This window comes from Staurois parvus, unplaced genomic scaffold (assembly GCF_062004578.1).
Source record: "Staurois parvus isolate SC_StPar_1 unplaced genomic scaffold, SC_StPar_1.0 ptg000303l, whole genome shotgun sequence".
Classification (NCBI taxonomy): Eukaryota; Metazoa; Chordata; class Amphibia; order Anura; family Ranidae; genus Staurois; species Staurois parvus.
Genome location: NW_028318099.1, coordinates 1,202,599 through 1,229,442, shown reverse-complemented (window position 1 = coordinate 1,229,442; position 26,844 = coordinate 1,202,599). Strand labels below are relative to the sequence as shown.

At 39.5% G+C, this 26,844-nt stretch overlaps 1 protein-coding gene across 4 annotated transcripts in view; it reads left to right on the top strand.

Annotated features, from left to right (window-relative positions):
* The window catches only part of PRKG1 (protein kinase cGMP-dependent 1), a 1,352,400-nt gene that overhangs the window by 1,101,100 nt on the left and 224,456 nt on the right, over nt 1–26,844 (top strand). For all 4 annotated transcript variants that reach the window (XM_089683127.1, XM_089683128.1, XM_089683125.1 and 1 more), the window contains exon 5: nt 7,745–7,808. In XM_089683127.1, the coding sequence (XP_089539253.1) occupies nt 7,745–7,808 (64 nt within the window). The remainder of the gene's footprint in view (nt 1–7,744; nt 7,809–26,844) is intronic.

Genomic DNA, 26,844 nt, shown 5'->3' with positions numbered 1-26,844 from the left:
GTCTCTTCTTCCTAGCCATCTGCCACCTCTCCCCTTAGCTGAAGGATCATTCATGACATGGCAGCATCCCACACAGAGAGAGTTCCAGACTATGCTGCGCCCAGGCGCCCCTAGGTGGCAGTGTGCCCCAGAGGCCTAGTGGAAGCACCAACCTTGATTAGACATATTTGTGTCTCATTTTGCCAATCTAAATATTATACCATCTAGCTCAGAGTTTTTTCCTTATCCCGTTTCTCTGCCTGGGTGTTGAGATATTTTAAAGACATTTATTCCATATAACACAGAGACATCTGGAGTTAAAGTTGTATTGAATACGACAACAAAAATGTATTATATTGCAGTTTACCAATGCTTAAATGTGGTAGCTGCATTAAATTTCTTGTTTTAGACCTTTTTCCTTTATTTTCACCTGTTGATTTGGTCAGAATGCCTGTATTTTGTCAAAAGACTAAGCTGTCCAGCTAAAGTGGCAGTCGTTGTCTATCAAAATCACTTGAAATCCATTTTAATTAGATATTAAGCAATAGCAATCAGTTACCCCATATACATGGGTTTTTTTTTTTTAGATTACATGCGACACTGGATCATACAATTGTCACAGATACAGTATGAGTATCTGAGAGAAGCTTTCTTGCCAAAAAATGTGATACTATCTGCAAACAGAGTCATAATTGTCACCCAGTTTCAGATCTTTTTGTGCCAAGTTTAGGATATTGAAACCGTTCCTGATCTGTGTACATTTTTTTTTATTTTCTCTGAAAGTTGACTTGATTTATTAAATGTGCTCTTGGTGGGTTTAACGGTGCCAATAATATTTCCTAACAGTGGCATGAAACTGAAATCTTTGACAGCTTCAAAACAAATAGAGAATGCTTTCTTTTAAAACCCAATAATATCATCAGTGGTTCACAATCAGCATCAGCGTATTATGCCTGACTTCAGAGGAGGATTATTAAACCAATATTCCTCCATCGACTTTGCTTGGTACCTAGACAAATGAGCTGTCAGGATCAGTTTATAACACACTTATTTTAGCTCGGTGTACATTTATGCAGCTCTGCTTTCCATTTTCTACAAATATTCCTTGACTGGCCTCTACCTTGTTTTATTGTTAATTCATAACATAGCGTTATATATGAGGTATTTTGTGTTGCAAGAATAAAACAAAATAATACAAGATTGGACATCCTTTGTACTTTTTTTATCAACTTTATCACTGTAAAAGCAAAGATCTTGGGAGCATTCTGCAACTACTATTCAATTGTGCCACTCAGGCAGTGTCAATAACACTGAGTATATTATCAGGGAGTATTGATATGTATCTGAGCTATATCCATGATGTACATATAGTCTATGTCTACAGTATATACAGTAGCTCAATGGGGCAGCACAGTGGCTAAATGGTTAGCACCTCCGCCTGGCAGTACCATGGTCATTGGTTCAAATCCCAACCACGGCACCACCTGCCTAGAGTTTGCATATTCTCCCTGCGTGGGTTTCCTCTGGGTGCTCCGGTTTCCTCCTACACTCCAAAGACATGCTGGTAGGTCAATTGGATCCTGTCTAAATTGGCCCTAGTATTTGTATGTATGAATGTATGTTAGGGACCTTGGATTGTACACCACTTGAGGGTTAAGGACTGATGTGATTGTACAGTATATATGTAAATTGCTGCATAAATTGACAGTTCTATATAAGTACCTGAAATAATATTAATAATAATTCATGATTCAAATATGCATGGATCAATATCAGTAGTGCTGTACACTCCGCACTAGGACAGGTACAGTTTCACCAAGACACTGGCTTGTTTTAGAAATGTGGGACAAGAAGTACCCTGTCTCAATTTTTCCTATGCCTCAGCTGTAAAGTATGAAGCAAAAAACATCTGTAACATAATTTAGGATGGGGATGCAACATCAATGTGGGTATATTTAGCAAAATTGTTTTAGATCAATCATTTGGAAATGTTAACAAAATTGGCAGATCAAATTGCTGTGTTTAATGAAACAATTGATGAAGCATGTTCAACACACCTTGCAGTACATTAAAAAATGCCTAAAGTGTTTGAAAATCCATGTCTTTTTTTGGACGGTGTGATTAGGGGTGGTAAAAGCTTTTGGTGTTTGTTTATTGCTAACTACGGTAAATGAGGAATGTTGACTATTTAATGTTGGTACATGCAGTGCCACCATTCTACCCTTCTATACTGACTGTGTGAAACAGCCCGGGACAAGATATTAAATGTTATTTGACTGTGACTGTCATCAACACCCCCAAAACAATCCCCCAAATCTACCCATTCCTGAGATATCTGTATGCAACACTGAATTCAGTTTCTGACTGGTAAGTGTTCTGGCAATGCGCACCTTGCTTTAGAAAGCTAGTTATCAATTGCTGGAACAAACAAGAGCTGTCTATGTACTGTGCTGGGCTTTGGTGAATTTCTGCACCTTTAAAGAGGAATATATTACCTTCAGGCATACCTGCCTTTATTGCTGTGCATATCCAAGGATGAGTGTTCTGTTAATTAAGTTTTAGGTTTTTTTGATCAGCTAGCAGACTGAATGGGAAAAAAACAAGCAGATTCCTCCATCCACACAATCAAGGTGGATTGAGTAATCATCCCCACTGAAACATAGTGTTCTGCCAGTGGGACTCTTTAATGATTGATTTCAGTCAAACAGGGACACCCACACATTAATCAAAATTTGGTCGGTCTCTGCTGAAACAGCTGAATTTCGATCCATCTATGGCCAGCTTTGGGGACCACACACTACAAAAAGGCCTTGACAAGGCAGCGTGTCGTCCACATAAATTTCCAAATATATGCTAATACCTCTGTTTTTATTACATAATGTCTAAGAATTGCTGGTTGTTTTTTTAATTTGGATACATGCAGTGCCACCATTGTCTGTACGGGATAGGATGTTGAATGTTACGTTTTTAATGCTGTCTGTGTCCTCATTAGAGAGATTTGCCTTCTCTATTTGTCCTGCTGACCACTGTCACTGGGACCAAGATGAGTAAAGAGAGAAAATTATCCAGAATCATATCAGAGTTCATCATAGGACTGAATGTCAGGGAAAATCTCCAAATTTGAGCTGTCACCAGTGGACCCTTGTGCCAGTGATAATTGTCTAAGAGAAAATGTACAGCACTTCCATTTGGAGATACTGCTTGATCTGTCTACAAGTCAGGAAGCTAAAGGAGATCTCCTCAATGGGAAACAGGTGGCAAAAAACAGAACGTTTTTTAATCAATCCATATTGTAGCTGAAATGAAAAAAGTTTGGGTTTTATATATACATTCCATTTAATTTCACAGAGTACTCTAAATTTTACACATCTTTTGGAATTGTAGGTTTTACTATTCTTGCAGTCTTAGCACCCACAACCCCTCAAATTCGGTCATGTACTATTTTGATATTTAATTATAATGAACAAGATAATTAGCATAAATAAGCGCTGTGGCTGTTGTATCCTATTTCATTAGTACCTACATTAATCATACAGTGTGACATGATATGGGATTATATAATTTGTGACATTAACAATGATAATTTGGTTAGCTGTGTAAACAGGGCATTTTCTGTAAAGATGACATTGCATAATTTAATTTCTCTTATATGTGTTGGTAGGAAGGCTCACATTAGCACTGGTTATTGACCTTTCTTTGCATACTTCTGCCAGCTATAGATTAAACCAGACTCATAATCAGTTTCCTGCAACAATTCAATTTCCTTTTCACAATGGAAGAGCTGTATCATTAATCTCAAATTAACCTCTGAGGTAACACCTTCAAACTGTGTTTAGAAGAACTATCTTATATTTTATCAGCAAGAGCAAGGAAAACATTAGCTGGTGGAATTCTAACATTTTGTGGCTGTCCCATTAATTGATCCTCATGCCAATATTACAACAGAACAATTCAAATGGCAACAAATCTCTTTATAATATAAAGCTAGCCATAGACAGACTGAAATTTGGCCAGTTCAGCAGAGACCAGCTGAATTTCAATCCATCTATAGATCAACTTCTGTACAACCAGCCTGTAGGAAAAATTTTGCTTGATCGGTGCTATCACCAGTGGTGATAATGAATATATTCTGACAGCGGAGAATCCTCCCCACTGTCAGACTATAATAGCTCTGCAGGAGGGATTCCACCTTGAATGTGTGGATAGGGGAACCGATTCATTTTATTTAGTTCAGCCCACTAGTTGAATGAAAGAAAATGAATCATGTATGGCCTGTCTTACTGAATATGATTTCAGAAAAAAATGGTACCTCACTTTCTTTGATATGATGCAATGTTTGTATGTCTAAAATGGTACCTCACTTTCTTTGATATGATGCAATGTCTAAGTACAAAGTTGGCTATAACTTAGTATGTTGGGTATATAAGCTGTGTCACAAAAGGATTTGTTGCTTTTAGACACACATGAAGAAAGCAAGAAATAACACAAATAAGAGTGGTTGATCACTTTGAATCATTTATTTGAACACACACTGCAGTGTTTGGGAGGATAATGCTGCAACATCTATGCATCTATACAGAATTCTCAGATTTCCAAATGATTGTAAGCTAAGGAAGCATTCAGCTCTAATGTAGCTTGTAATAAGTAGATACGAGGTGGTGTCAAAAAGGTTAGAGACTATTTTTGTAATACGACAACAGATGGCAGCACAAGGCTGCACACACAGTCACTGGGGGCACCGACCTTCATAAGTCAGAGTGCCAAAAGACATCATCCTGTGTACATTGAAAACTGTGCAACTGGTTCTATTCTGACCACATACATTACAACATCTGCAATTTCATCATGGAGAGCAAGTTAGAACAAAGTGCAAGTACCACAATGGTACTGTTGGCAGATATGTTAAAAAAAGGCCTACACGGCAGAGCTTTTTTTTTTTTTGCTCACGTATAGTCCTAATGCTAGCCATGGGATTGCAGGGGCTTCAAGAGTATGTAGGGCTATGATTTTTAACTGTTTTTGTGAACCCTGTTTTGACAGTTTCCTAAACTTTAAGACAATTCAGTGATGTGCTACTGTGAAAAATCACAAACTATACCGTTAAACTGTTGTGCCACTTGCTAATTTCCTATAGTTTTTACCTATGTTGATCCTGCCACTGGTCAATTCATGCCTACTACTGCTAAATAAAAATACAAGTGTTGCATCCAAAACTAATGAATCACATTCATCAGAATCAGAAAACAGAAGTGGGAGTTTTAATATATAAAGCAATCACCTTTGCAAATATAAAGTATTATTGTATTTTAATATACAAATTACTTTTTAAACTACTTCTCTTTGAAGGAGGCGAGGAATACTTTAAGAAATTAACTCTGACTGGAGTACCACTAAAATAAATGTAATGATTGTATTTGTTCAATATTTATGATTGCCTTAAGCATAAAAAGGTATTTAAACCACTGCTGGAGGGCTGGGTATTTTTACCCACTTGGCAACCGTGCTATAGCCGAATGACTGCAATAGTGCAGTTGTCCATTCCTGGGAGGGTGTAATATGACATCCTCCCAGAACGCACCCTCCCGTGCGCCCCCAGTGGCGTGCATCTGGCCATCTGCGTGTTGAGGTAAAAGGCCAATCACAGCGGCCTTTTGCCATGTGATCAGCTGTGTCCAATAACACAGCAGATCACCGGGTAAATGCAGTTGCCGGTTATCGGCTGCAGGCTGTCACAGCATGAGGAAAGTACTGCTGATAACTGCCAATTGTCAGAGAACAGATCGGCACTGATCATCAGTGCACTGATGATCAGTGCCCTTATGATCAGTGCCCAGCAGTGCCACCCATCTGTGCCCATCAGTGCGCTGCAGTGCCACCCAGCAGTGCCCAGCAGGGCCTAGCAGTGTCACCCACCTGTGCCCATCAGTGCCCCCTGCCTGTTCCCATCAGTGCATAGCAGTGCCGCCCAGCAGTGCCTCCCACCAGTGCCACCCATCAGTGCTGCCCGTCAGTGCCCAGCAGTACCACCAGTCAGTGCCACCCATCAGCAGTTCTGCCTATCAGTGCCTATCTGTGTAGCCTCATCAATGCACATTGGTGAAGGAGAAAAATTACCTGTTCGCAAAATTTTATAATAGTCAGAAAAACCTTTTTTTTTCTCTTTTTTTTGTTTATAGTGCAAAAAAAAAAAAAACAACAACCAGAAGTTATTAAATATCACCAAAAGAAAGCTATATTTATATGAAAAAAATTATAAAAATTTCATGTGGGTACAATGTTAAATGACGGCACAATTGTCATTCACACCGCGACAGCGTTGATAGCTGAAAATTGGACTGGGCACGAAGAGGGTATACGTGCCTGATAGACAAGTGGTTAATTTTGTTTTTTTTGGATTCGTCTTCAAGAAGTTTGACACTTAAAATCTTTTTATGGATTCTAGAATACGGCATAGTTTATTACATCTGAGATTTCTTTTATCACCCACCATAACCTAATTGTGTCTTAACATCAGAAATAAGAAAGCTGATCTCCTAGCTAACTGGCAGTAATAGAATTGGTTTGATGCCTTGAGTTTTAACATGCACTTTCATACTACTGTGTGCCAGTCTGTTTCTTTAATAATACACTGCTATGTCCAAGGGACTTAGGAGAATCTTTGACAAGTTAGATATAGTTTATTGGCTTTGTCTATCAGAGAAACCCTCCAGCTTAGAGAACCTGACATTAAGATATAACTCAAGATAGCGGATAGGAAGAATTACATTGAGAGATTAAGAGCATAGAATAAGCCTTCTGGATGAGCTTCAGTAAAAATCAATGGAATAGTTGCTTATTTGCTGTTCATAATAGTGAAAAGTAATAAGCAAAAATAATTAATAACTATATTAATGCCAACAATATTAATAATATTATTATTATTATTATTTTGTAACCCTGGCAAAGAAACAAAAATGGTATTGGGGGCCTCAACAGAAATTAAACTCTGATTATAATGCTCAAATCAATTAAGATCATAACCTCTTTGTAACTCATCTTGGTTACAAATAATGAGGCCTCCCCAGTTGAACCACAAGAGTTCCCTTTCCTCCCTCTTCTTCCAGGAAAGTCTCCTCACCATTCCCTGTTTCTAACACTATTTCTCCCTATCCCAACCCTCCTCTCTCACTTTGGCGGTTGCAAAAGCTGGTGGACCTTTTTTTCCATCCATCAAGGAACCCCTTATAGCTAGCGAAGAACAATCTTCTTTTTGGATAGTATACTGTACTTGACCTATATATGATTTTCATCCTAGCTATCTTGCTGTTTTATATAATTCATCTGTTTTATATAATTTTATATAAGTCCTCTGTTGGTGCTCTGTGATCTACATTTTGCAAGCCTTACTTTGATCTTGTGTTTGTATCATCATACTGTTCTACTGCTTCTTGTTTCCAGTTTTCTTGTAACATTTTAGAAAAATCTAGTACCGGTAAATCTTTTTTTAAACGGAAATTAAACCCTGGTACTGCCTTCTACTACCTACCTAAAACTTTCACTGTTTGAAAATCCTTTTTACAATCGTAAACAAGAGTCTGGTATATTTTACACAATATGTGAATAGTTGGTTTAACTAGTATTACTGTGATTATGGGAAATACAGTGGCCAAACACAATGCATTTGTATTGTTATTATTCTTCTTCTTCTTTTTATTATTATTATCATCATTATTTCTTATTATTTCCTTTTATCCTCACCATAATTATCCATTCTTTTTTTTTTTAGTGTACCCACATTCCAGAGCCTTCCTGAAGAAATTATTAGTAAGCTAGCTGATGTACTAGAAGAGGTAAGATGCCCATACAAGAATAACGCATCTCTCAAATTGTGCATGTATTTTTTAATTACTTGTAAGGTGTAATGATGTAAATGTGAACCAGTAGTCCTATTTACACTGTGACATATGATGTATTTATATAATGCTGACATATTAAACAGAACTTCAGATTTGAATGTTCCCTTTAAATTTCTTTTTCTCCACAAAAAAACACATAATGTCCCTACCACACTAACCAACATCTTTGACCCTGCCCGGTGATAGTCACCTCTGCCCATGGCCTACAGTTCATATACCCACCTTAAATCACACTCACATTCTGGGATGGTTTACCCAGATTACTTCCATTTTCTGGGCAGTTTGGTCCCTAGTTGTTATGTCTGAACTGCCCACTAATGACCATAATTTCTTTGGCTAATCCCATTTTATTTAGTTAATATGCATGCTGGGTAACACAAATAAAGGTGATGCTGTGATGTAAGGACACCACATCATTGGTACAGTGGGTAAAAATGCAGGACTGTCCCAGCAAATATGGAACTGTTGGCATCTGTGTAAACTCATTTTGTGCAAGTGCAAGCAGATAAACTTTCTTTGGATGAAAATGTGTGAGAAGACAACAGTACCCAAAGAAAACCAACAAATACACACATATAATACACAAACACCATGCAGATATTGTCCTAGATGGTATTTAAATAGAAGGTTTAGAACTGCAAGCAAGAGGAATAAACATTTATTATACTTCTGAAATTGTGTAGCTTTATTGTACCATGCTGCCTTCATGAATGCATAAAAAAAATTACAAATTTGTTTTGCGCAAGCTTAATATTATGTTGGTCACCACTTATAATCATCAGGTTTTTTGTGTGTGTCTATATATATATATATATACTAAATTACCAAAAGTATTGGTACACCCCTCCAAATCATTGGATTCAGCTGTTCTAATCACCCCCATGGCCACAGGTGTATTAAATCAAGCACCTAGGCATGCAGACTGCTTCTACAAACATTTGTGAAAGAATGGGTCGCTCTCAGGAGCTCAGTGAATTCAAGCATGGCAACGTGATAGGTTGCCACCTGTGCAATATGTCCATCCGTGAAATTTCCTTGCTACTAAATATTTCAGTGTCAACTGTTAGAGGTATTAAAGGAAAGTGGAAGCAACTGGAAACAACAGCAACTCAGTCACAAAGTGGTAGGCCACTTAAAATGACAGAGTAGAGTCAGCGCATGCTGAAGCGCACAGTGCGCAGAAGTTGCCAACTGTCTGCAGAGTCAATAGCAAAGACCTCCAAACTTCTTGTGGCCTTCAGATCAGCACAACAACAATGCATAGAGAGCTTCATGGAATGGGTTTCCATTACCGAGCAGCTGCATCCAAAACTTACGTCACCAAATGCAATGCAAAGCATCAGATGCAATGGTGTAAAGCACACCGCCACTGGACTCTAGAGCAGTGGGGACATGTTCTCTGGAGTGAAAAATCATGCTTCTCTGTCTGGCAATCTGATGGACATGTCTGGGTTTTGTGGTTGCCAGGAGAACGGTACTTGCCTGATTGCATTGTGCCAAGTGTAACGTTTGGTGGAGGGGTTGTTTTTCAGGGGTTGGGTTTGGCCCCTTATATCTAGTGAAGGGAACTCTTAAGGTGTCAGCATACTAAGACATTTTGGACAAATTCATGCTTCCAACTTTGTGGGAATAGTTTGGGGATGACCCCTTCCAATATGACTGCACCAGTGCACAAAGCAAGGTTCATAAAGACATGGATGAGTGAGTTTGGGGTGGAGGAACTTGACTGACCTGCACAGAGTCCTGACCTCAACCCAATAGAACACCTTTGGGATGAATTAGAGTGGAGACTGCGAGCCAGGCCTTCTCATCCGATATCAGTGCCTCTGTTTTTAGGCACTTTCGGTTGCACCATGATTTTTTGGAAAAATATAGTTTCCTGGCTGTTCTATTTACCTGGTTTCTATGCTTTTTGAGTTCCACAAGATCATCCAGATCAGGCACCCTCAAAATAGTAAACTTAGATTCAGCCAAGCGTTTAGCATGAAGAACCACAATAGTAGCCCTGTATTTCTGTCATTAAAGTTTTTCTGTATGTGCTAAGCAACCCTATGTAAAGTACTAAAAATGTAATGTGAACCAAATGTACAATGTAAGTGACAAAATTGTCAATTACTTAACTAGAGCTTGATTCTTATCCAGAGCTTACCAATTGACCAAGCAACCAATTTGTTAATTAAGACTATAGAGGATTTAAATAATTGTAATGTGAAATCTTTATGTAATTAGAGGACTTTTTAACTTGTTTTTTGACTGCTTTTTTGTTATAAACATTGGCAAATTTAAACGGGCAAAGCCTAGGTTCACACTGCAGCTCACATGTAAATCACACAGAAACTGCACTGCATTCTTGTGCAATTCACATGCAATTCTGTGTGGTGCTATTTGAGTCCATTCATTTTGAATGGGCTCAAATTGCACTGCTTTGCACCACAGAAGTGCAGGCACCTTTTAAAGGAGCTTAGCCACAACCACATTGCATGGTTGTTTTGTACCACACAAACTGGTACAGGCAAACTTCACTGCGATTGTGATGATTCTGGAGTGTTGTTAACTTTGCAGTCCACTGAGGGTGTAAATACAAACACAGTGTAAGAAACAAGCAGGGATTAATGTGTTTCTTGCACTGTGTCTGTGTGAACCAGGAAAGATTACTTTGGGATAACACCTTATTATCTACCAATCAGTAAATTATCATTACACACCATACTAGACTAGGCCTTGAGGGTTTAAGGGTGTGGTAGCAACTCCCTAATGGTATCAGTACTGAACTTAAATAAAAAATGCCCTCCAAATTCCTAAGAACCTGTTGCAAAAGCTTTAACTGAAACATCACATTACAGTGCAATGTTTGCATTACTGATGAAGAGGTCCTGTGAAGCCCTGAAATGCTGGTCTTTGAAATAATGTGCTGGAGACATATTTAATCTCTCTTTATCCTAGAATATACTACATATCATAATGTTCAATGAAGTCGCAAGTCACTAAAGGAAAGGCTTGAAGTAGTCATATTCAAGTTGGAAGCCAGCTAAATAAACCTGCTATCACCACTGGAACTGTTGGGCAAACTAAAAGTTTTTCCATTTAGAAACTCAATGATCTATCGACCTGATAATGTCCTGTTTGTATCTTTTTCATCACACATTTTCAGCTGCCCAGTTTTGTGACAGAGTTCACTTTGTCAATAATCCTGAGTGTTTTACTCGATACTTTTCCCAGTTTGTGGTCTCTCCTGCTGCCCTAAGTATCCTGCTTGACAGCAGGCAGAAACATTTGAAAGTAATCTACAGCAATGACTGTTTTTGAAGCACTGCAGGCCCCTGAGAAATGGACATCAACAATTTCCTTTGTACAAAAGAAGGGGAAATACAAATTGTGGTTTCTACTGTTTTTATTTGATCACAAAATAAACTAGTAGTTAAATGGCTATACATACGGTTTTGCTTAAATGTGCACTTAAACACATTCAGCTAACAAGATTTGATGGACAAGTGTTTTTACAGACAAAGAATAAAGTGATCTAGTTATATGCATGTATTTTACACCCTTACAAAAGGAATATCAGGGAATATATTTAGAGCAAATAATTAGGAAAATACATGTATAGCGCTACCCCCCCCCCCCCCCGCAGGGGCCACTTGATAATGCTTGTCCCCAGTGGTTGCCCTGAACTTGCAAGCCTCCCAACACCTCTGACACCCTGGATTCAGACATATTTCAACAGTATGAAATAATAATGCAAGAGACACAATTATTTAACACCTCTATATTAGGCCCGACCAAAAGAGTATACCACAGAATGAAGATTTAGGAGGTACATCCCCAGTTAATGGATAAAACAAAACACTGATAAAATGGAAATAACCAAGTAGCAATAGTTAACAGATTATACCGTCAAAAATGTTACGTTGTAACTATGTAACTACAACACCAGCAGCAGGAGGAAAGGCTTGTTGATTTATCAGTGCCCTCTGGGCCTCCGGCGTCACAATAGGGAATGTAAAAATTATGCAAAGAAAAATGCTCAAAGCAAAGGTCTCCTGGTAACTGATATGTAAAGGTGTCTGCTTGCAGTTTCTATAGAGTTTTGTCAGAAAGAGGATGGGCATCCGCCCGCACACCAATCCCATGAATTGCATGGACTCCTAGGAACAGGGTTCTTGCACAGGATCCTGGTTGTCCACAGAGAAGTGCAGAGTTACCGCCTAACAGCCTGTCAGTGGGGCAAGCAGAGTTGACTTTGTGAAGACTGGATAGTGACAGTTCCAATGCAGAGAAGATGATGTGATCCCAGTGTGGCAATCCACATCAACGCTGTGCTTAGCTGGTATTCAGAGTCCTGCAATAGTAGCCAGCAAACTATCTCTGGAGGAGAACGTCAGTCCTCCTCTGTTCAGCTCTGAATCCTGCACCAAGAGAGCTAGCCAGTCCCTTTCTGTAGAATATATCTCCTCTCTCAGCAACCTTCTGGTTTGTCAGCTCTTTGGCAGTTGTAGTTCATTCAGCACTCAGAAATAAAGTATGTATTGGCTATAGGACTACAGGTCCCAGGATCCTCTGCTGTAAGAAGAACTAGATCCACTCTGCTAACAGGAAGTGATGTAGCAGTCCCAGTACTGGCACTAGGGAGAAAGGATTAACCATAGTCTCATCTGTAAATGTTCCTGAATGGCATAATGATAGAGAGAGCACCTGGCTACGCATAGTTACTTTGCATAGGTTTCTGAATGTACTGTATAATTTCAGAAAGGTACTCCTTAGTAATAATATCTGGAGGAATGTATTTGTTGTCTATAACAATCATTCAGATTTCTGCCTCTCTAACCTGCACTAGACAGCCATATGTCTGGCTATTATTATCAATAGTTTACTGTGTTTTTTTTAGATCAGTAAAACTGTGGTAACACATAAAGTGCTGCGTAATGTACCATTACATTAGCTGCCAATGCACATGTAATGCAATGCTCATGCTATACGTTTTGCTTTGTCTGAGTTTGTGTGTGTTAAAGTGTGCTGCCAGTTTAAAATGTATGTGTTATCTTAATGCAGTGCAACTTAATGTGCAATACTATGTTGCAGTAGCGCAGGCCCAGTAACGTAACATAGGGGGAGATTTACTAATACTGGTGCCCATGGAATCTGGTGCAGCTGTACATGGTAATCAATCAGGTTCTAGGTTTTATTGGCAAAGTCTAATTTAACAAGCTGGATTTAGAAGCTAATTGGTTACTATGTACAGCTGCACCAGATTCTGTGAGCACCAGTATTAGTAAATCTCCTCCTTGGAGTGAAGCTGACCTTGAACATTTTAGCCAAATTGCTTTCAGGAAAAATACATATCCCCACAGATTAGATAAATAGGGAGGGAAAGTGAGAGACAGACAGATATTTAGTGGTGCTTTACATGAGAGTTTTATTTTAACATGACACTATTTCTGTTTGAGAATATGGAACCCCCACTGTGTAATTTCCTTACCGCCTAGTTATTTCAGATGTGTGGTCCAGTTATTCCAAATGAAGTTGTTTCAAAGTACACAACCTCTATATGTACTACCCAAGTACTCTGCATGAATCTTTCTTTACAGATTTACTCCCTACTTGTACAGGGTGTTAAAAAAACTTGCCAAAACTAAAATTATTATTTAACATTGGATTTCACACAAAACTTAAGTATACAGAAGATATAACAAACAGAACCACAAGACAGTAGATATGGAGCAGAACAAAACTAGCAGGTGCCATACCGGCCCTACATATGCAGATGTTTTAAGGACTAAATACATCAGTGAATGACTTAGTGTCACTAAAGGCAACATTTTTTTTTTCATTTTGGATAGAGTAAGGGAGGTTATAACCCATGTCAGGTTTGTTTGCCATCTGTGTCCCACCAGGGAGATTACCCTTCACTTCCTGTCCTATAGTCAAAACAAGAAGTGAGAAGAAATCCATCCAAAGTGAGGGAATCCCTGTGCATCCCCAGGGTCACCAGAACTATTGTCCCCAAGATTTCCTCTCGTTTAGTGTTTCAATGGCAACCCAAAATTTGGGATTTTCTTTTGCTTTCGCTTTTGATGGTAACAGTACATATTACAATAAAATAGGGGGAATCTCCATAATGGGGTACGGACAGCAATAAAAACTGACAGATGTCAAAATAAACATTTTGCATTTAGTGACACTTTAAAACAAATTTGTACAAATATCCTATTTGTCCTATCACACCCAAATTAAATATGTATCACTTTAACTGAAAATAAATAGCACTCTGAGCAACCTTAAAGCAAACCTAAAGTAATATATACTTTTAGATTGCTGCATTCCTGTACTGCTGAAAAAAATAATACCAGTCTTAAAATACTTTACCATTTGCTGGCCTGGGCTTCCCCTTGGCTCCCAGACATACTTCTTCACCCAGGGCAAGTTTGGATAAAATGATGGGGCATTTTGAGGCGGAGGCATTGATTGGCTTCCTCTTACTGTATGAATAAATCTGTTTTGCATATGTGGCACTGTATAGAAAAAGTACGGGTTATAAAAAAAATACACACACACATGTATGTAATGCCCGTGTTGAGGTTTAGACCCAAAAATGTTTTAAATTCAGAAACTGTGATAGGTTTCCATGCAAATTGTCTGGCAAGAGCTGAATTTGGGTGGGCGGCGATGTATTGTTGTGCGTATAAATTGCTTTGGCCCATAATCATTTGATAAAAATCTTCTGTGAATAACAGCAGAGGAGCTAAACGCTAGTGCTGGCAGCAAATGGGGCTGATCCTGCTAATACTGCCTTTTTAGGGACACTATACTAAAGAGGCACTAGTATAGTTCTGTTCATGATCAATATACTGATCTGTACAAACACTATACTAGTAATGGTGGTGAACAGCGACCTATATATATCTAATGCTAGTTGATCCTGGCTGGGAGGTGTGCTAACTGACCCCGGGGGGGGGGGGGGGGGCAGTGGGGGGCGCACGTACGTACGTGTGCTCACATTCCAGAAATCAAAAAGCAACATAAGTGTACACCACTTCACCCAGAGCCGCCGTTTCCCCACACATTGCGGGCGGGCAGTCTGCAAGTGGTTAAAAAAATTTTAATTAAAAAAAAATCTAAATTTTATTTAAACATTTATTATTATTATTTTTTTTTTTTTTACTTTCATTGGAGTAGTTCAATGTTACCATAGTAACATTGTACTACTCTGGGGGGCCATCAGGAATTTGTTTCATACACTTTTTTTTAAATAATAAAGATTATTGCTCCTGCAATGCTTGCTTTGAACAGTCATGAATGGGTTACGTTCATGACAGTTCAAAATACTAGTGATGGACTACAGCTGATCACATGGTACAAGGTGCTGTTATTGGCCCATGTACAATGTAAGAACTGTGGGCCATTCACAGCTTACTAGGAAGGGAAGTAAAGCTGTTATTAGATGTGTTCATAACAGCTTTGCTGACATTGTGATCATGTGATCGCATAGTTGGTAAAGGAGAGACTGGATATTCCCTTTAGGTTCCCTTGTTCCTGGTGGTCTCAATGAGGACCTGGAGATACATGGAGTCGTTGACTGATCCATTGTCCCACAATCTCCATTGGGTTTAAGTGGGTTCCTATTACTTCGACCTGCTATCTCCATTACTTCTGGAGTGGGTCCCTCCTAGGTCTTGCAGAAATCCAGCACTTGTTGTGGTGGATCTCCCTGAGTCTTGTTAAGATCCATTACCTGCATACTAGGCCCAACAGGGGTTCATACACACATGCATATCTATACTGATGATTTAGTCATCCACATATCATTCTATTTCTGTTCCCCTATTTCTAGGTTTGCACAGTATATATGGTTCTTATATCATATATATTGTATGGTTCTAATATGGTTTAGTTGTTTGAGTCATTACAATAGATTATAGGAACACAAATAGCTGTTCTATGTCCAGTGAGAGAATTAGGGTGCAGATGTCTCCCACACCTACATTATATATTATATTGTTTCATGTTGTATTATAAATGGTATAATATATTACATTATATTATGTTATAATATATCCTTTTTTATCTTATTTTATGCTATAATGTAGTTTCTATGATCATAGGACTACACATGTACATGACGCATGATCCACATTTTTGATCTAATTGATTTTCCTTTTGTTAACCAACAACCCTTCTTTGAGGAGTTATAGTAGGTTTAGTAAGCTTCCAGTATTCCTCAATCAGGTTTTTATGTCCTCCGAAGCCTTATATCTATCTACGACCAATCGCAACCGATTTGCATATTAGCTGTTAGCACAGTCCTGGAAACATCAGTACATTCCATGTTGGAACCTCATGATGAGGAAAACTAGACTGTATGAACTGCTATTGATTCTTAAGCCCAGGCTTCCATGGAGCGGTACCTTTGGGCACTACTCAGCATGCTCCACCTGATTTTCCATCTTGCCTACATTGAATGTTCTGCTGAGCTTAAGACCGGATATGTCTTCCTCTTCCTGGAACACATAGTACAACCAGACTTCCTGGTAAGTGGCACCGGCATGTGTTCCAGATGAGTGCATGGGCACTGTGGAGCTAATACTACTTAGAGGCCAAATGTGAGTACTAAACCAATATACCCCAAGGTTCTAAAGAGGTAATACTATCCCCATAAAATGGCTAATGGTAAAAACACACATTTATTGATCACTACAACCTATCTCCAGTAAAGATCCAATATTTGATGGTGCATGGGGCCCGAACATGTGGATCCTGGGATCCTGGGACATGTTTTTTAGATTTTTTTTATGTTTTTAGATGTTCCAAGTTAATGTTCAAGTAGACACAGTAGTTGCAGGGGGAGCGTGTCCCACAGCACCCCCTTGTGTTAGTACAGGCACCTTGCGCTGTCTGTAGCTGCCTCCTGTCTACAGTACATTGTGGGCAGGTGGGAAGTACATACATATAGATAAAATATCACAAGAGTTTATACAATTTAAATCACAATTGAAAGGTAATCCTGTTCAATATGTAACATGTACATAGGCTACCCCTTCAATGTAGATATTGGAGTTGCAGAACGATGCGCTTCACGAGAGCCTCGCTTCCTCAGGATCCACACCTTTTGTGAATGTTAAAAACACTTAATCTACAGAAAATGATTACAGAAAATAATACAAACACATAATCCATCCACTGACACATAATTGTAATATATACATAACAAAAAAATACATTATTATTATTATACAGGATTTATATAGCACCAACGGTTTGCTCAGCGCTTTACATTATAGTGGGAGACAATACAGTTCGGTACAAGAGGGATTTGAGGGCCCTGCTCCTTGGAGCTTACAATCTAGGAGGGCAGGGTGAATGGTACAGTAGGAAGTCACTGTGGGGGATGGAGTGGTTGGAACAGTAGAGGATTCCAGAATTAGCAGAGGGCGGGATAGGCTTCCCTGAAGAGAAATGTTTTCAGTGATCGCCGAAAGGCAAGTAGAGTAGGTGATAATCTGATAGATTGGGGTAGGGAGTTCCAGAGGATGGGTGATGCCCTGGAGAAGTCTTGGAGATGAGCATGGGAGGAGATGAGGGAGCTAGAGAGTAAGAGGTCTTGCGAGGAGCGGAGTGTATGGTTTGGGTGATATTTAGAGATAATATCGGTTATGTAAGTTGGGGCAGTTTTGTGGATGGCTTTATATGTCATTGTTAGAGTTTTGAATTTTATCCGTTGGGCAACTGGGAGCCAGTGGTGGGATTGGCAGAAAGGGGAGGCAGATACGGAACGGTTAGTGAGGTGGATGAGTCTGGCAGCAGCGTTCATGATAGACTGTAGGAGAGATAGTCTACGATGAGGTAGGCCAATGAGGAGGGAGTTACAGTAGTGGAGGCGTGATGTGACAAGGGAGTAAATAGGTTGCTTAGTGGTTTCCGGAGTTAGGAACGGTCGTATCTTGGAGATGTTGAGGAGGTGAAGTCTACATGATTTTGTCAGCAATTGGATCTAGGGCTGGAAGGACAGATGGGAGTCTAGGATTACACTTAGTACCCTGGCGTGAGGGGATGGACTGAGGATGGTGTTAGCGATACTTATGGTGAAGTCAGTGGGGGTGGCGCGGGCAGGGGGGAATACTAGGAACTCAGTTTTGGAGAGGTTGAGTTTGAGGAAGTGGAGTGACATCCAAGCTGATATGTTGCTTAGTAGGCTAGTGATGCGGGTGGAAACTGAAGGGGTGAGGTGAGGGGTAGACAGATAGATTTGCGTGTCATCAGCATAGAGATGGTAGTTGAAGCCGTGAGAGTTTATTAAGTGACCAAGGGAGGAGGTGTAGATGGAGAAGAGTAGGGGTCCAAGGACAGAACCTTGCGGGACCCCTACAGAGAGAGGGAGTGAGGAGGAGGTGGTAGCGTTATAGGTAACACTGAAGGAGCACTGCGATAGATAGGAGGAGAACCAGGAGAGAGTGGAGTCGCTGAGGCCGAAAGAGTGTAATTTTGTGAGAAGGAGGGGATGGTCAACTGTGTCAAAAGCCGCGGAGAGGTCGAGTAGTAGGAGTATTGCATAGTGGCCGTTGGACCTTGCAGTTAGTAGGTCATTAGAGAACTTTAGTAGGGCAGTTTCGGTGGAGCGTAGGGGGCGAAAGCCAGACTGTAAGGGGTCTAGAAAGTTGTTAGTGAGATGGGAGCTCAGACGATTGTAGACTAAGCGTTCTAGGAGTTTAGAGGTAAATGTCAGCAGGGCGATGGGTCTAAGGTTGTTCAGGTTGGGGGTGGTACATATTAGTAAACCTGCACATCTTGTAATGGAGAGGGAGAAAGAAAAACAAAAAGAGGGGCACACCGCTGCCACTTTCGGTGAGAGTAGGACCCAGAATTATGGGAAGGTGGGAAGACCAAAACATAACTCAGTCCAATACTTGCCTAAAAACAACATCCAAATGTCCATGAACTCTAAAATCTTATACAGAACAGCTACAAAAAAACTACTTAAAAAAAAATAAAAAGCAATATACTACAATCCACAATAACCCACATAGCATTCATGAATGTACCACTGATATAACTTAAAACTAAATTAAAAAATAAAACTCCAATCACTAAGGGAGGAGGAAAACATTTTTCCCTTTGTTCCCTATTGTTTGTCACTTGCTCCACCAACACAAAGCCAAAAACTCATAAAGCCAAATAGACATACATGAAACACACGACTAATATATAAGGTGCTCAATATACCCACAGTGCACCTATATGTAAACTCTCCATATGAGTGATTATCTCTCTATACTGCCCAGGAGTCCAAGGACCCAAAACAAGACATGGATTCTAGAATGTGAATTGCCACATACAGTTATACAGGTGAAACTCGAAAAATTAGAATATCATGAAGAAGTTCATTTATTTCAGTAATGCAACTTAAAAGGTGAAACTGATATATGAGATAGACTCATTACATGCAAAGCAAGATAGTTCAAGCTGTGATTTGTCATAATTGTGATGATTATGGCTTACAGCTCATGAAAACCCCAAATCCACAATCTCAGAAGATTAGAATATTGTGAAAAGGTGCAATATTCTAGGCTCAAAGTGTCCCACTCTAATCAGCTAATTAAGCCATAACACCTGCAAAGGGTTCCTGAGCCTTTAAATGGTCTCTGTCTGGTTCAGTAGGAATCACAATCATGGGAAAGACTGCAGACCTGACAGTTGTGCAGAAAACCATCATTGACACCCTCCATGAGGAGGGAAAGCCTGAAAAGGTAATTGCAAAAGAAGTTGGATGTTTCCAAAGTGCTGTATCAAAGCACATTAATAGAAAGTTATGTGGAAGAAAAAGGTGCACAAGCAGTAGGGATGACCACAGTCTGGAGAGGATTGTGAGGAAAAGGCCATTCAAAAGTGTTGGGGACTTTCAGAAGGAGTGGACTGAAGCTGGAGTCAGTGCATCAAGAGCCAGCACACACAGACGGATCCTGGACATGGGCTTCAAATGTCGTATTCCTCTTGTCAAGCCACTCCTGAACAACAAACATCAGAAGCGTCTTACCTGGGCTAAAGAAAAACAGACCTGGTCTGTTGCTCAGTGGTCCAAAGTCCTTTTTTCTGATGAGAGCAACGTTTGCATCTCATTTGGAAACCAAGGACCCAGAGTATGGAGGAAGAATGGAGAGGCACACAGTGCAAGATGCTTGAAGTCCAGTGTGAAGTTTCCACAGTCTGTATTGATTTGGGGAGCCATGTCATCTGCTGGTGTTGGTCCACTGTGCTTCATTAAGTTCAGGGTCAACGCAGCCGTCTACCAGGAGATTTTGGAGCACTTCATGCTTCCTTCCACAGGCGAGCTTTATGGAGATGCTGACTTCATTTTCCAGCAGGACTTGGCACCTGCCCACACTGCCAAAAGCACCAAAACCTGGTTCAATGACCGTGGGATTACTGTGCTTGATTGGCCAGCAAAGTCGCCTGACCTGAACCCCATAGAAAATCTATGGGGCATTGCCAAGAGAGAGATGAGAGACATGAGACCGAACAATGCAGAAGAGCTGAAGGCCACTATTGAAGCATCCTGGTCTTCCATAACACCTCAGCAGTGCCACAGGCTGATAGCTTCCATGCCACGCTGCATTGAGGGAGTAATTGCTGCAAAAGGGGCCCAAACCAAGCACTGAGTACATATACATGTTTATATTTTTCAGAGGTCCGATATTGTTCTATGTACAATCCTTGTTTTATTGATTGCAAGTAATATTCTAATTTTCTGAGATTGTGGATTTGGGGTTTTTATGAGCTGTAAGCCATAATCATCACAATTATGACAAATCACGGCTTGAACTATCTTGCTTTGCATGTAGTGAGTCTATCTCATATATTAGTTTCACCTTTTAAGTTGCATTACTGAAATAAATGAACTTTTGCACGATATTCAAATTTTTCGAGTTTCACCTGTAAATATACTAGCTCTTAAAACTGTAATTTACTGGCTCCTTTTAAAAAAAAATGAAATAAATAATAAATGCTAATTTTTTACCTGCAAAAAATGTGCATTTATTGTTTTGTTTTTTTAACGGTAAAATGTATCCTTTGAATAAACTATAGGAGGAACACATCCCTAATATTTGATATTAGTAGATATGGATTCATCCTATCATCCTGTGCAGGGACTTTCAAAACATACCCTCTAGTGTGCCCTCCTTCAGTATACCCACGCTTGTCCTTGACACTTAATCATAATCCCTGACCAGGGGCGGACTGGCAACTCATGGAGCCCCTGGGCAATAGGAGATCATGGGGCCTCTGTGTCCTTGCCCAAACTCAAAAAAGCCTTAGAAAAAGGTACCAGGGGCATCTCATGGGGCTCCCTACTGACCCCGGGCCCTCGGGCAGTGCCCAAGTTTCCAAATGGTCAGTCCGCCCCTGTCCCTGATCTTCAGCATCTTCACTCTCTCCAATTGGGCAGCCACCAATGATCTGACTCCTGTACATTCACACTGGAGTTATATTATCCACCCAGTCTGTGTAAGAGATAAAAGTACAAATGCTGCTCCCACCTGTATTTTGCTCATTGTCACCCAGCGCTCATATTTTTTACTATTTACAATATAGTCTGTGTAAGATGTTGGGAATACGTTGGTGTGTGGTCTGCCATTTGTCTCAGGCAGTGTGTGCAAATGGAAAGGACATTCTAGGAGCAGGAGGAAGCAGTTTCTTTATTTTGGAACCTCAATTCCACTTTAAATAGCAATATAAATGATTATATTAAATTAAGTTATTTATGGCTGAATTCACAGCTTTGCAGTTTTAATGTTTTTTCTATTGAAATCAATGTAAATGCATCAAAATGCATCCTAAGACATGCATCAGCGCACATCATAATGCAAAGTGACAGGTCCTGTGCAGATGACGTGTGTTAATGTGCATTATGCTGCATGGTGATATTCAATACCATACATTGCAATGCACATTGAAAGTGCCCGACAGAGCACGTTAACATGTGTTTAGATGCACTTCCATTGATTTCAATGAAAAACGTATTCGTGGAAAAATACAAAGGGGTGAATCCAGCCAAGCATAAGAAAAAAAACTATAAATACAAAATAAAAATATATTGACAATACATTTTTTCTATACTGTAATTCTTTGTTTTGTGTACAATAACAAACATGCAATACTATAATGTTTGTCCACCTTATTAAAGATAAATTGAATTGCTCTTGATATGAAATGATTTTACAAAATCTCACAAGAAAAAACTTTTTATAAAAACAAAGGACAACTGTATTAAAGTTTAGAGTCTAATATATGCCCATAATGTAGAACTGCATAGCGTACATTCTGTGCTGCATACAATACATAACTACGTTCACTGAGCACATAGCTCGGTGAGCACAAATTACTCATTTCACACCTGTTATGTTAACGCTTTGTTAATGTTCTGCTTTTTGTCTATGGGAATAGGTAGAACGTAAATGCATAATACTGTAGAGATTACTCAACTAGTTTGTGGAAATAACATCTCTGTTTCTGCTCTTTTTGTGCAAGTTTTTACTGTAAACTCCCCCCCCCCCAAAAAAACTAAACTAAAATATGTACAGTATGTATGGAGAAAACACAACTTTGGCACAAATGTACATAAAAAAAATTTCTGACAGGAGTAAAAAAAAAAAGTTGCCTTTGTGGACAAAAGCAACTGGTTCAACCTACCTAATCAAATATCGCCATATTACTCTTTTGGAGTTTTCGAGTGTGGCTACACTTAGCCTGAAGTGTATACGCGTATATGAGAAAATCCCTATTTTAGTTCTTGGTAGTAGAGAGAGGTTAGTCTCCTTGACAGGTTTTATTGTTTTCTCCACAAATCACAGGGCTTTGTGGGCAAGTTGCCACATAACAAATAAAAAAAAGGCATTGAAATTGCAATGTGTGCTTTATTGTATGCAGCACGATGCAGGCAGTGAGGGCAGCAACATTTAAAAGGTGGCAGTAATAGTGCCTAAACGTCAACTTCACCTTTAACTTTCCTAGCGGTAATCCCGAGTGTGGCTCAGGGTTAATTTACAGTACCAAAAGCGGTAACCCGAGCCACACTCAGGATTACACTGTAGTGCTTGTCCTGCGATCCCCCAATCCTTACCTTGTCCTGCGATCCCCCAATGTCTCCCCAATGTCCTCCTGCTGTTTCCTGCGACGATGTCCTCCGGCTGATGCCGGTATCCGTCTTTTGGGTTCCCTTCCCTGCGAGCATTGGTACGCAGGGGGGCGGAACCGGCAGGAGATTCAAAAAAGTAAAAATATGACATACACACAATACATTGTAATTTGTTAGGATTACATTACTGTATCAAACAATTTCCTCTAAATTTTGTTCTTAGTGTTTTGTCCTGTGCCCTGCCTGCACTTTCACCGTTCTTCCTGCCTGGAAACATGAGAACGTTCATGGCATCCAAAAAGCGTACCTTTAGGTCAAAAGCAGTTTTACACCAGCTAGAAAACAGCGATAGTGAATTAGAACCACTTGCAGAATTGAGTGATAATGATTCGTGGGGAAATTCGTCTTCAGACACTGAAAACGATTCTGCGACTGAGCTCAGTGATGTGTGAACTTGGCGCTATATTTCAAATGTCAGTGTTTTTGGTTTGATTACATTATTGAATTAAATTTATTATTATATTATTATTTTTGTCATATCCGGGATGTTTACTAGACTCTTGTTTGGACAGATTTAAGTGAGGTATTCCTAAGAACTACAGGTCTACAACATAAAACAACAAATTTTCATGCAAAACAATGTACCACTTTGACATTCAAAAATATTGATTAGTTAGACCGCCAGGGAGCTAAAGGCTTCACACCCACTTTCACTTACCAAGGAAGTAAATTAATGAAGGGTGCAGGTGCAATAGCAGGAGGATGGGATATATGTATGTGTGTGTGTGTGTATATATATATATATATATATATATATATATATATATATTCCATCTTCCTTCTATTGCACGGCACTGCTTTCCCCAGCATGACTGCGCTGTCACAGTCCCGGTCTTCCTGTTGGATTGACTTATTCAGTTACCTGAATGGACCTTTCAGCTGGCCACAGACGGATTGAATTTTGGCTGGTTCAGCAGGAATTTGCCACATTCTGAGCCATCTATGGCTGTTCCCATTCAATAGAAGTTGATCTAACATTCAATTTCTGGCAAATGGGAATATTGGGAAAATTTGGGGAAAAAAATAGGAAAATGTTTCTTGAACAGCAAGCTGCAGTCAAAAATCTAAAAGGCCTGCAAATGTTCTATATGGTTTCATATCAGTAACCAGTACAGGAAATGCATAAAAGACTACTTGCTTGTCTTAATGTTTACGGAGTTTAATGAGTATAGCAATTCCTGCCAGACTATTCTTCCCTTCTGGCATGTTCCTCCCTGTCCACGGCTTAGTCATAGAGGCAAAGTTTACAATTTTATTTGCCTAGTAATGTGACTTCAGATATGAAAGGCTAGTGGCTTGTTATATAGTTATATATTTTACTGTCAAAAAGAGTTAACATATACTTCAAATACATGGTCGTAATTTAAATTAGCGAGCTGTAACATAAACAACATGAATAATCATAAAAGAGAAAGAAAATTGCGGCATGAATCACTTATTACCAGTGAGTCCTTGGAGAATTTTCTGCTATTAGCTATTTTTTTTAAATATGCTCTATTGTCTTTTAAGAAATGTCATGGATCACATCTGTGAACGACTACAGAAAAAACTGTCAAAGTCAAATTATTTTCTGTCTGCCAACAGCAGTCTTTTATATTATGTTCTTGCTTGGAGCTTAGAAAGACCTTTTCTGTATATGCCTAAATTCCAATATAAATCATGTATAGTTTCCATAACAAAAATATCTTATGGTTGTTTAAACAGAAATTGACTGCCCTTAAGTCACTGCTTGCGTTAAGAGAATCCAAAGTCATCAACTCTTAATGTGCAGTTTGAAATACACACAAAACATGCTATCAGGCATAAACCTCTTTATGGAGAGTAAACCTGAGATCACATGGATGCTTTTTGTGCAATGTCTGGAAAGTGGATGTAAACCCTTACTAAATGACATTTAGTTTGCTAAAGCACTGTGTATCATCAACAATATCCTAAAAAAAATAGTTTTAACTTTTTTATCCTTTATATATATTAGTGCTGTTGAACGTCTGCAGCTTCTTGGCAGCCACCTATGTGTATGCATTACAGTAATGAATTCATGGCATTTCTTAGGGCTGGTTACTGATGGTGACAATAGTGGGCCATGCTTGCTCATAGTAAGCCCATGTGACAGGGTGACATATTGCAGGGACTGTCTTTACAATGTCCTGTAAAGCAGTATGAACAAGCATAATTTTACTGGTGGCTGCAGATTTAAAAATATTGAAAATTATATTTAAAATAATATTAGTATACAGTATGTATAAAAATTATACATGTGTTTGGGTCTACATATACTTTCAAAAACATGTGTTTTCAGTAATTTTATTTGCTTGTGATTTCAGTACAGGTCGACAATCATTGTGTGGAAGAAATACCTGTCTGGGACTGCTACCTTGGTGGGAGGGGGGCTGAGATTCAGGGACTTTCTGCAGTTGATCTTACAAGGTACATAATCTGAATGATACCTGCAGTACCTGCTTGCTAAGCAGATAGCTATGCAAATAAGTAAACATTCTTGACAAGATATGTGCATTGTGAGACACCTTGTAAAAAAAAAAAAATAAAAAGAGAAAGAAAGCTAGCTAAAGGTTACGCCTAGTATACAAGATAAGAATATTGGGCGAAAAAAAACGTTTTTGGAGCGATCGTATGAAAATCTATTTGTTAGTATACAGCTTTCGAGAGCTGACCATGACTGTTCATGCAAAATTATCTGAAGGAACAAGCATGAAAATTTTTCTTGTAAGATAAGAGAATGAACGATTTTTGTTTAATCAGTACAGTATTTGTCCAGAAAAAATCAAATGGCCAAGACTGCACATGCTCGGAAATGAAAATACAATACAATACATTACATCATCGTGGGAAGTTGTATTCTGTCTTACTCACACTATCCTCTCAGGTATGAACTGCTGTGATCTGAAGAATTTATCATTAGGTGTCCATAAACAAAAGGCCCTAGAATAATTTAAAATATTATGTAAGTTGCCTGCCTTTACACGCGCATGAACTTTAATGGCGTCCTAGTCCATTGGGTTCAATATTGAGCTGGTCCACCCTTTGCAGCTATAACAGCTTCAACTTTTCTGGGAAGGCTGTCCACAAGGTTTAGGAGTGTGTCTATGGGAATATTTGACCATTCTTCCAGAAGCGCATTTGTGAGATAAGGCACGGATGTCAGATGAGAAGGCCTGGCTCGCAGTCTCCGCTCTAATTCATTCCAAAGGTGTTCTATTGGGTTAAGGTCAGGACTCTGTGCAGGCCAATCAAGTTCCCCAAACTCGCTCATCCGTGTCTTTATGGACCTTGCTTTGTGCACTGGTGAGCAATCATGTTGGAACAGGAAGGTGCCATCCGCAGTTTCCACAAATTTGGGAGCATGAAATTGTCCAAAATGTGTTGGTATGCTGACGCCTTCTTAGTTCCCTTCACAGCAACTTAGGGGCCAAGCTCAACCCCTGAAAAACACCACACCATATTCCCCCAAACTTTACACTTGGCATAATGCAGTCAGGCAAGTACCGTTCTCCTGGAAACCGCCAAACTCAGACACATCCATCATATTTCCAGACAGAGAAGCGTGATTCATCACTCTATAGAACACGTCTCCACTGCTCTAGAGTCCTGTGGCGGTGTGCTTTACACCACTGCATCCGACAGTTTGCATTAGTGATGTGTAAGGTTTGGATGCAGCTGCCTGGCCATGGAAACCCCTTCCATGAAGCTCTCTGCGCACTGTTGTGCTAATCTGAAGGCCACAAGAAGTTTGGAGGTCTTTAGCTATTGACTCTGCACAGTTGGTGA